The 10,171-nt window shown below is 32.4% G+C and overlaps 4 protein-coding genes across 11 annotated transcripts in view; 2 read left to right on the top strand and 2 right to left on the bottom strand.

Moving 5' to 3' along the window:
* Window positions 1-3,347, top strand: part of LOC100749166 (oxidative stress-induced growth inhibitor 1) — an 8,138-nt gene extending 4,791 nt beyond the window's left edge. The window contains exons 3-7 of one of the 4 annotated variants that reach the window (XM_033320147.1): window positions 156-643; window positions 989-1,251; window positions 1,343-1,662; window positions 1,742-2,185; window positions 2,968-3,347. In XM_033320147.1, the coding sequence (XP_033176038.1) occupies window positions 156-643; window positions 989-1,251; window positions 1,343-1,662; window positions 1,742-2,185; window positions 2,968-3,002 (1,550 nt within the window). In that variant the 3' untranslated portion in view covers window positions 3,003-3,347. Of the gene's footprint in view, window positions 1-155; window positions 644-988; window positions 1,252-1,342; window positions 1,663-1,741; window positions 2,186-2,282 lie in introns of all 4 variants that reach the window. The other 3 variants (XM_012384198.3, XM_033320146.1, XM_012384197.3) reach the window with 3 other exon arrangements.
* A 297-nt stretch (window positions 3,348-3,644) lies between these two features.
* LOC100749048 (syntaxin-16) lies at window positions 3,645-6,886 on the bottom strand. Of its 2 annotated transcripts, XM_003488523.4 has the most exons (6): window positions 6,754-6,886; window positions 5,642-5,825; window positions 5,328-5,546; window positions 4,984-5,191; window positions 4,639-4,901; window positions 3,645-4,544 (listed from the first exon to the last, which is right to left on the bottom strand). In XM_003488523.4, the coding sequence occupies exons 2-6, from the start codon at window positions 5,720-5,722 to the stop codon at window positions 4,335-4,337; spliced, it is 981 nt and encodes a 326-aa protein (XP_003488571.1). In that variant the 5' UTR covers window positions 5,723-5,825; window positions 6,754-6,886; the 3' UTR covers window positions 3,645-4,334. The 2 variants fall into 2 exon arrangements, with proteins under 2 accessions (XP_003488571.1, XP_033176044.1); XM_033320153.1 differs by lacking the exon at window positions 6,754-6,886 and having other exon boundaries at window positions 5,328-5,573; window positions 5,642-5,793.
* Window positions 5,998-9,419, top strand: LOC100748814 (probable phenylalanine--tRNA ligase, mitochondrial). 4 transcript variants are annotated; one of them, XM_033320151.1, is made up of 4 exons: window positions 5,998-6,112; window positions 7,786-8,501; window positions 8,574-8,866; window positions 8,937-9,419. In XM_033320151.1, the coding sequence occupies exons 2-4, from the start codon at window positions 7,790-7,792 to the stop codon at window positions 9,225-9,227; spliced, it is 1,296 nt and encodes a 431-aa protein (XP_033176042.1). In that variant the 5' UTR covers window positions 5,998-6,112; window positions 7,786-7,789; the 3' UTR covers window positions 9,228-9,419. The 4 variants fall into 4 exon arrangements, with proteins under 4 accessions (XP_033176042.1, XP_003488569.1, XP_012239628.1 ...); XM_003488521.4 differs by lacking the exon at window positions 5,998-6,112 and adding an exon at window positions 7,303-7,487; XM_012384205.2 differs by lacking the exon at window positions 5,998-6,112 and adding an exon at window positions 7,341-7,603 and having other exon boundaries at window positions 8,937-9,257.
* LOC100748928 (LYR motif-containing protein 4) lies at window positions 6,534-7,306 on the bottom strand. Its single transcript, XM_003488522.4, has 2 exons — window positions 7,176-7,306; window positions 6,534-6,976 (listed from the first exon to the last, which is right to left on the bottom strand). Exons 1-2 carry the CDS (start codon window positions 7,259-7,261, stop codon window positions 6,781-6,783), a joined length of 282 nt encoding a protein of 93 aa, XP_003488570.1. The 5' UTR covers window positions 7,262-7,306; the 3' UTR covers window positions 6,534-6,780.
* Window positions 9,420-10,171: the final 752 nt, after the last annotated feature.

The raw sequence follows: 10,171 nt of genomic DNA, 5'->3' as shown, positions 1-10,171 counted from the left end.
GATCGTAGCACACGATTTCAGGTGGAAACACACGGTAACGGCCGTTTTTCCCGTGATAATACGCGCCGAAGTATCGCGAAAAAGCAGTGCGAAAGGATAAAAGAATCGGTATTGTCTGTATTCTATACACAGGGTGGTGTGTATGTTTTGTTCAGGAAACGGACCTAGTGGAATATGCCTTTCTTTCATGCTTGCTGGAAATTGGCCTTATTATACCGGTGAACCACATCCCGCCGATGAAATGCTCACAGCCAGATTACACTCGAGCACGAGGTCCGGAAATGATGACGAGGAATGTTGCGATAAGACGAGTCAAGAACAACAACAATTAGGCAATGAACCGAGATGCCATCGATGGCACGAGAGTGAGAATACCAAGTTGAGAAAATGTCAGGGGAACGGCGGTGGAAGGGGCTTGGCGAGCAGTACGCGTTGCAAATTGGAATGTCTTTCTTCCGGACTGGAAGGTAGAACCGGTGGTCGGCCTTTGGCTCTTCTTATGGACCAACTTCAACATCCTTGTGTCGATGCTGGCCTTGATGTGCCGTCTCTGCTTACCTGGAAATCGGTCGAGCAACATCCTGAGCATAAAGTGATCGATCACATTGTGCTCGGTAAAGGTCAACCTGGTGGTTCATGGCAGGTAACGAACGTGGGACATGTTTTATCGGGTAACGGGCTTACGGTTAGTTGAACCGCGTACCGCGGTGATGACAAAGAAATCTGACGATATACCCCGATGTTGGCGATACCGCCGGTAAAGAAACGATCAACGATATTGTTGATCTGTTCTCGGTTTCTTTGTTCCCTTGCTACGTATTTCCTTCGGTTCGGCAGTCACAAATCTTCCACCTAACCAATTTATTCGAATCGATAGAGTTTACGAATACGTCACGAATATCGTTCGACAGGCGAGAACGTTTATCATTACACAAGTTAAACGTGCTTCAAGGTTCAATTTAGAATTGATGAATTAATTGTGTGTTAGTCGATGGATCCAAACGTGTTGACCATCAGCTTGAACCGATGGATGTCGTTGCCCGATTTAGACATAAGACAATGGGAGATGTTGGTCGAGTCCGAAGAACTTCAAAAAGCAAATTCGACAGAGGGTAAACCGTCGTGCATGTACTATGCCTTTCAAGAGAAACCGAGTGCATGTAAAACGGCTAGCAGAATTTCTGTCGGTACAGTAGCTGCCTATTACAAAGATTACGTACGGAGAAAAAAGTTGGAGCAATACTTTCGATGGTTGGTTCGCACAGTAATTTATCGTAGTTGCAATGCTCGCGAGTTGTGTCGCATCTTGTAACTGCTAATCACATGGACGTTTACTTTTTAGCGAGACTGTAGTTACTTCAGTGAGACTGTGCTGCGATTCTCGTTATCATCATCATCCACAACAACAACAACAACAACAACAACAACAACAACAACAACAACAACAACAAGATCGTTACGGATGGATAGTCGATGGTTTCGATAAACAAACAGGGAAACCGTTTCGCTATCGCTGCAAAAGAGTCGTTCTTGCCACAGGCACGACCGATTTATCAAATCAATTGGGTATAGCCGGTGAAGATTCTCAACTTGATTGGGTAACGCACGATCTAAACAAGCTGGAATCAAGATTGGATCATTTGATTAGTCATCAGCAACATGGTACGCGAAATGCTTCTTTCCTTTTCTCTCGAAGCAGCTTAAGCTTTGCTAAAATTACTTGGAATTAGATTATGGAAAAACTCGATGGTCGATTCAATTTTAGAAGTAGAGGAACGACGGCAACCAATTGATCCGGTATTAGTGATCGGTTCTGGACTAAGTGCTGCCGATGCAATCATGGCCGTTCGTTTTCATGGCATTCCCGTCTTGCACGCATTTCGTGACTCGTCCAACGAATGGAATAAATCAAACGACGAGAAAATACGCACTATCTATGATAGATTGCAAGGTCTACCCAGCTCGATGTATCCCGAATATCACAAGGTATACGAGATGATGGCTGATGGTGGTACTAATTATCCTCTATACAAAGCATTACCGGGGTACACGTTGCTCGGACTTACTGCAAATGATACTGATTTCATCGATGGTGCCGGATTCGAAAAACATCCGATGGTTACGCTTGTCGACCCAGACGGATGCGCACACGCTTTTCGTGTCTCTGCCGTAGCCATCCTTATCGGTATGTATCAAATCCGTACAAAGCAAAACCAAATCATACTTTCGTTTCGCTTTCGCTTGTTAAAGATTTTCAGCTAAGAAAATTCGTTCGTTCACAGGTTACAAGCCTGATTTGTCCTATCTCAAAGCTGACGGTATCGGGCTTGGTAAATATTTCGAGAAACCCATAGATGGTAAATCGAATCCTATCGAGGTTGACGATTTTACTTATGAAGTAATCAAAGCCCCGAGATCTGGACTTTACGCTTTAGGTCCTTTAGTCGGTGATAATTTCGTACGTTACATACTCGGTGGAGCGTTTGCAATTTTAGTTCACATTCTAAATACCTCGTCTCCGTCTTTCACTTGAGTAATGTGTAGTCGCACAAGCCTCTTAACTCATGTTCGATCGATTCTGAGTCTCCGCAGAATCATACACAAACCGCACGCGTTTTTTATTCGTACATTCTGTATTATACTTATCCAGGAACGTTTTTCTCTATTCAGCTGATGTACCTTTCTACCACCGTGTATAAAAACAAAGTAAACGTAAACTCTTTTACGCGTAAATGATATCCAAATTGTTTATCGTTCGATGCAAATTTGTCCCTTAGTTTTTCAAAATGCGTGCGTACTTTTAACAAAATCTACACGAAACTGCTTATACAAGTATATTAAGGTTTTTATCATGAATCTTGACCAAGGAAAACAAATCCGATCATACAGATGATACAATAAAATTCATACGACTTTAACATCAGCATTTAGTGCATTCCATTTATTAGAATAAACTTTTTATTACAGAATTGCAGTATTGCGAATCACATATTGAACGTTAAACTACTTCGTCATAGGTAGGTACTATTCCATAGGTTGAATTTTCTTCAACATAATAAATCTCAGAAGAAAGCGTATTTTACGAATTTCTATTGTTCCTTGGTTAACGAATCGTTTCTAATTTGTATAACGTAAGATTTTTGTAGAACTGAATAAATAATTATACCACACTCGGAGTTTATGTAACACATGTTTGCATACATTCACGAGTACGCACATACCGTGTGAAACAAACGAAGAATATGCAGATACTATAATTTATATGTATAATTATCTTTATAAGTATACAAGTACGTGCAAGCAAGAAAATCGTTCAAACTCTCGTAACAGTAATATTTTTTTAAAAATTCAGTCTATATATATGTATATACATAGATAAATAGACATAGATATATAAACGATATAGATATAAAATAATAAACTAATAATAGATATAAATAATATAGATATAAAATATGTACCGCTCAGTCTGTGATAAAAAAAGTGCAATATTCGAGGAAAATTTATTTAGTATTCATAAGAATGAAAATTCAATATTGTTAACTAATGTTATTATTTATCTTAATGTCTATTAAACTATATCAAAAAATATTTATTTATGATATTTAAGTCAATGTTAAATAATATAATAATCATAGCATACGTTCGATAAAATATTCATTTATTTTAAAAAAGGAAAGGAAACAACTGCAATACACTACACACACAAGAGTAAGTTCACCTTTCATATTTCTTTTTCTCTTGTATACTATACTACATCAGGCCAGACTAGACTACTAAAATTGTCAATCAGCTAAAAGGCGACAATCTGCCGATCGACATTTATCATGCCTTTTTACGGTTCATTTTATTTGTGAACACATTTGATTTCCGTTTGTTTCAGCTACTCTTTGTTTTATTAAAAATTTACAGCTGTAATCTCAACGCAAATATATGTTACAGTTAATTTAAATTCAAAATATAATTAAAAATTATGATTATTAATATTTACATTTATATTATATATAAGTCTTAAGACCCCCGTCACATGTAATGATGTATACAATAAACAATACAGAATAAATATCCGGAAATAGGTCAACACTATGGAATGATTTCGAGCATGAAATGAAAAGAATAATTGATACGGTCACAAAAATAAAATATGTATCTGCTTAATTATATTCCACGTTACTTTCCTGTTTACGTTGTATCAGAAATTTCCCAAAGTATTTTATCGAAAAATATTTTTTGCCCAAATTATACATTATGTAAGCATGTTTTTCATTTTTTACAAAAATAATTAATAACAAATTATATACTAAAATGCAATCGTGCAAATTGAAATAGAAATTTCATGTTTTAAATACAACAAAAAGAAAACTGACTAGAATAATGGCGCCTGCAAGCACGACTATACAATACAATTTTTTATTGGCTCTTTGATAAGAGTCTGCCTTTCTCAGTTGTTTGTAACCCTCCTGTACTTGTACCTGTGTCTGTTCAATATTATAATCGATCCTATCCAAAATGGTACCTTGATCCTGCACCATACTTGCTAAATCCTATTCAAGAACAGTTTTTTATTTATTATTTTATACAGTAATTTTAATATTGTTCATAAACTCATCCAATATGTCAATCTTCAGAACCACTTACTTTGAATATATGCCTGAGATCTGCTATACTTTGAACTATGTTGCCAATCTGTTCTTCTCTTTCTGCGGCTAATTTCATTCTATCTTCAGGATCCTCCAATTGTAAAAGTACAGAATCTTGTTGTTGTTGTTCTCTATTATCCCAAGAATCTGAATTTGTTTCGTTTGACTCCATTAACCATGTGTCTGCTGCAGCATTATTTAAAAATATTGACTGATCTTCTGTAAAAAATTGGTTACTCCTCTCTTCTCTTGACTTTACCTCTAAAATAATTAAGCACAGTCAAACATTTTTTTCTTCGTGTACCCAGCCTACAGGAAAATCAGACATGTCTATAAATCATACGTGTTAAATAGTGATTCTGAGCTGATCTGTATCGTAGACCCAGCTCTTGTAAAGCTGTTGAAAGTGCCATTACCGCGCTTATGGCTAATTGACGTTCCACAGATCCAGTAGCATGCCTTGCTGCAGTTTTTATTGTTTGTACTTGATGATAACCGCTAGAAAATGCACGTCCTATTTCACGTGTCAGTTGTTCCATTTGTCTCTCTTCCTGTAGACATGTTTTTAACGATTTGCTCTCTAATAATTAAGTAATCAAAATAAATCAGAAGGATTGTTTAATCTTCTGGCAAAAGTATATGAATACTTTAGTTTTAGCATAACGATCATTGTGGTTAATGACAAACCTGTGATGTATCGTCTAATGTTGGCCTAGTTAATTGTTTAGCATGTAACTCTACTAAGCTGTCTATTTTGACACGCAATCTACTTAAAATATATTGAGTCTCCTCCAAGGCATCTGTCCATACAGGTGGTGCGTTACTTTCCAAATTAACATTTTTTAATTCGACGTTGTCCGAGGTACCAGAATCCGAAGCCACTAGTGCCATTCGGTCAGACAAATTCTAAAATGTTGTATCCCATTATTTAACCTCTAAATTTCCCATGAAAAGATTAATGTCGCCGATTTTTCGTAAATTATAGGTTATGTATATCATACTTGTTCGGCATATATGTGCTTGCTTTGTAAAGCATTATTTCGCATTAAAATGAATGGTTCTGTTAAATTTCGCATGGCCATTTTGATCAAACTCTTTATTAATTCGCTAAATGATTTATAACAGTTCGCTACTTGTCACACTCCTTTTTACGTAGAGCAACTCTACCTTTTCAATATGCTCCATCTGTCATCGCGAAACAATTGAAATAGTTTATCAATTAAAATTATTAAACAAGTCTTCAGTATATATTTTGCTAAAACCTTTATTTTAGCCCTCATAAGTTAAAAAATACTGCTTAGCTGTCGAAAAATTTGCATTTTTTAATTTTGCCACCTGTCGATTTGATATAATTAAATATGTAATACATATATATACGTATTATATACTTCAAACGTAAATATCTTAAGATTAAATGTTGGGAATGGTATAATTATAAAGATCGTCGAATTTGTTTTTCACTTTCTACAAAGGTATCAGATAATAAATATAGAGCCCTATTTAAAAAAATACTGATGGTCTCAAAATCCCGTAAAAAAGATAATCATGAGCAAAAGCTGATACATGTAGCCCTTCAAATAACGTAACCTTGTCCTAAGAAATATTTTCGTGCAACATACAACAATAAATAAGATATTTATGTATATAACACCTTGTATATAACATATACATATATCACATATTTGCTCGAAAATTCGAATAATAAAAAGATTCGTGCAAAATATTATCCGGTATACTATACGCGTGCCTATTCTGTTATAAAATATCGATCTATTCACGCAACATTCCTCTAAACTAACTTACGTTAAATTTGCAAAATTTAGCATGGTTCTGTGTATGTTTTCGTTAAGAGTAATTACTTGCAATTATTTATCATTGATTACATAAAAAACATTTTGTGATATCAATAATACATATTTTTTTATTAAATTATCTTAGTAGAATGTTTTGGACAGACTGTCCATTACATACAGGTCAATACACTTGTAACATTGATACATAAATCTTAAATGTATGTAACTAACTGTAATTACATTAATTTAATTTTTAATCATTCAAGTTTTAAAACTTTGTCGCTCCCCCTATTTACTAGGAATATACTTACATACACTATCTTAATATAAATTTTATATTTTTCTTGTTAATTCAAATTAGCTTTATTTTCAATAGCTTCAATAATTAATGGCCTAGTACTATAAAGATTTCCAATTGTTACTTGTCTCTTAATAATTTGAAGACTTTCCAATCCTCTATTATAACATTCATTGATCTTCTCTTTATCCTGTATAGTCTTGTTCTGTTGAAACTCATGTCGAATTTTACGTAAAGCATACATCCTATAATAAGTATAAGATTAGATTCTTACAAAACAAATAAGGATATAATTTATAACTTAAACGTTAATAACATTTGTGAAAATAATATCTTTTATTCTGTCGTTAACAATTTTTTAAAATAATTAGAGTTTGATTAATTTTAGTATGTCCAATTGCAAAATTATAATCAATAATAATTAACTTAATAATTTTTACTTGCCGATAATTGTATGAATTCCATTTTTTGCTTTCTCGAATTAGATTTCGATAGAGACTCAAAATAACCTTCCGACTACTAGCCATCATTTACGATACATCATAGATCAAATACATCATAGATAGATATCTCACGTGTATAGTGGTATATATATGTACTCTAATCCAGAATATCTCAAATTAAAATGCATTGTATTTTACGCATTGATTCCTCATTTTACTTTAAATTTGTTTTTTGCTACTTACTCATTATTACATTTCTGAGTAATACATTTTTATAATCAATAATGGCATCAAAAGAAGGTTTCATGCTTCAGTGAGTTAGTTTAATGCTTTCCTTTGGAAAATACAAAACTCACGCTTCAATAAATATTAATATTGTAAATTGTCCTTAAATTTTTGAAAGCAGAATAGTTTTCGTTATAAATTAGTGTACGTACCAATTTCTATGAATTATATTGAAAAATAATACAATTCCGCCAATCTAAAATATTTAGAGTTTAATATCATGTCATAATGATTCTGCAACGGTTAGGTTATTTATTACAAATGTATTATATTGCTTTAACTATTTAAATACTTTTATAAATAATGATTAAAATATATTTTTACAGGTGCATGATGAAATACTTTGGGCGTTATAGTAAAAAAATATTATTTGGTAGAACCTTTTGTACAACAAGTCAAGCTGTAAAAAGCAATGCAATAATATTATTAGGTGACATTTTTCCAAAAGATAACTGGACAAATATCGGTGAAAACATTTTTTCCAAATTGGGAAGAAATTTACACATTACTTCATATCATCCTTTATCTCATGTTCGTCAACGTATTGTCAACTATTTTCATACGCAATTTTATAACCGTATCGGAAATCCTATATTTAGTGTATATGATAATCTCTCTCCTATAGTTACAGTAACTCAAAATTTTGATTCCCTTCTTATACCAAAGGGTCATCCGTCTAGAAACCGAAGTGATTGTTATTATGTCAATCAAAATATTGTGCTCAGATCTCATACAACAGCTCATCAGTCAAAGCTGATTTCAATGGGTTTGAACAATTTCATTGTAGTTGGAGATGTTTATCGTAGAGATGAAATAGATTCTACGCATTATCCTGTTTTCCATCAAGTAGATGCTGTCAGATTATGTACAACAGAGGAAGTATTTCAAAATGTGAATGATTCTGATGGGTTAAGGGTATTTGAACATAGAGGTATAGAAACTGATGAAAAACAAGCGTGTCATACTTTGGAATCTGTAAAACTAATGGAACATGAATTAAAAAATACTTTAATGGGTTTAGCACAAGTGCTCTTTGGATCAGGTAATTTTAAGAAGAAGGAAAATTTCTGATATTAATTGGTATGAGATGTAAAATATGAACTTGTAATTGTAGAAATTCAATGCAAATGGGTTCAACAATATTTTCCTTTCACTCATCCTTCATGGGAACTAGAAGTCTTCTATAAAGATCAGTGGATTGAAGTATTGGGATGTGGTATTATGCGTCAGGAGATTTTACAAAATTCGGGTGCAGGAGAACGCATTGGATGGGCATTTGGATTGGGATTGGAAAGACTAGCTATGTGTTTATATGATATCCCCAATATTAGATTGTTTTGGAGTAAAGACACTGGTTTCTTAAATCAATTCAAATTTGAAGATCATAATACAGCAATAAAATATAAGGTACAGAAATTAATAAACTAATAAATATTGCATTAAAAGAAAAATTTTTAATTAAATTTCTGTATTACAGGCAATTAGCATTTATCCCCAGTGTAAAAATGATATAAGTTTTTGGTTGCCTGAAGATAAAAGTTACTCGTCGAGCGATTTTTACGATATAGTAAGAGATGTTGGTGGTGATAGAGTAGAACAAGTTATATTAAAAGATGAATTCACTCACCCCACGACCAAGAGATTGTCACACTGCTACACTATAATATACAGACATATGGAACGTACATTATCAAAACGAGAAGTACAAAATATTCACGATCAAATAGCAAAACTTGCAGCTGAGAAATTACACGTTACAGTTAGATAAATAAAAAAATTAATTCATTAAAGAAATAAAGTATTTGTGTATTATTTACTATGTCTTTTTCATAACTAGATCCATTTTTTTATGGGCAAACGAAAAAAATGGAATCTCAGTACTATGTTAGTTACATTTATTGTATTAACACTATTAGAATATAATTATTATTAAACTATTATGAATAAACTGATAAACATCCTTAATCTATTGATAATATTTCAGTGCGCTTACAGGATTAAAAAGAAAATCGGCATAATGTTCAAATGAATGTATTATTATTATACTTTTCACATAAATTAATTATAAATGTGTCATTAGGTCAAATACCTTACGCAGAAATAAGTATATATTCTACATATATGATACAGTTCATCAACGTCGTAGCTAACAACAGTTATTTCTAAATCTACAATCTTACTTAATATATGCATAAATATAAAAATCGATTTCTTTTATTTTAGCATTGTACATACGCGACAAGTAAGTTACATTACATTGTATCATATTATATTAAAATTGAAATTAATAAATTCTATTTAAAATATAAAAGGAAAATATCCTACATTAAAGTAAGACGATAACAAACAGGAATCGTGGCATTTAATTTATAAAAATAAGAATTTAACTTTACTTTTAACGTACGAATTTAACGTACTTTTACGTATTTATTAAATACATTTAGAAAACTTTAAAGCATTATATGCTTTTGATCAGCTGATTATTTATGTCCTGTAAACTCAATGTGTATATATATATATATATATATTGATATATGATATATATATATATATATATATATATATATATATATATATATATATAAATGCTACAAATAGTATGCGATCGAATACATACGATAGATAGGAGACGAAATCGAGTAAAATGCTATTACATATTATGCGAACATATTTCATAAAAGAAAATATCTTATTGGTTGCTAGAATAAATAA

The sequence above is a fragment of the Bombus impatiens genome, unplaced genomic scaffold (genome assembly GCF_000188095.3).
Source record: "Bombus impatiens unplaced genomic scaffold, BIMP_2.2 scf_0248, whole genome shotgun sequence".
In the NCBI taxonomy this organism is placed as follows: Eukaryota; Metazoa; Arthropoda; class Insecta; order Hymenoptera; family Apidae; genus Bombus; species Bombus impatiens.
The sequence above is the reverse complement of the archived record's forward strand: the minus strand, read 5'-3'. Positions and strand labels throughout refer to the sequence as shown.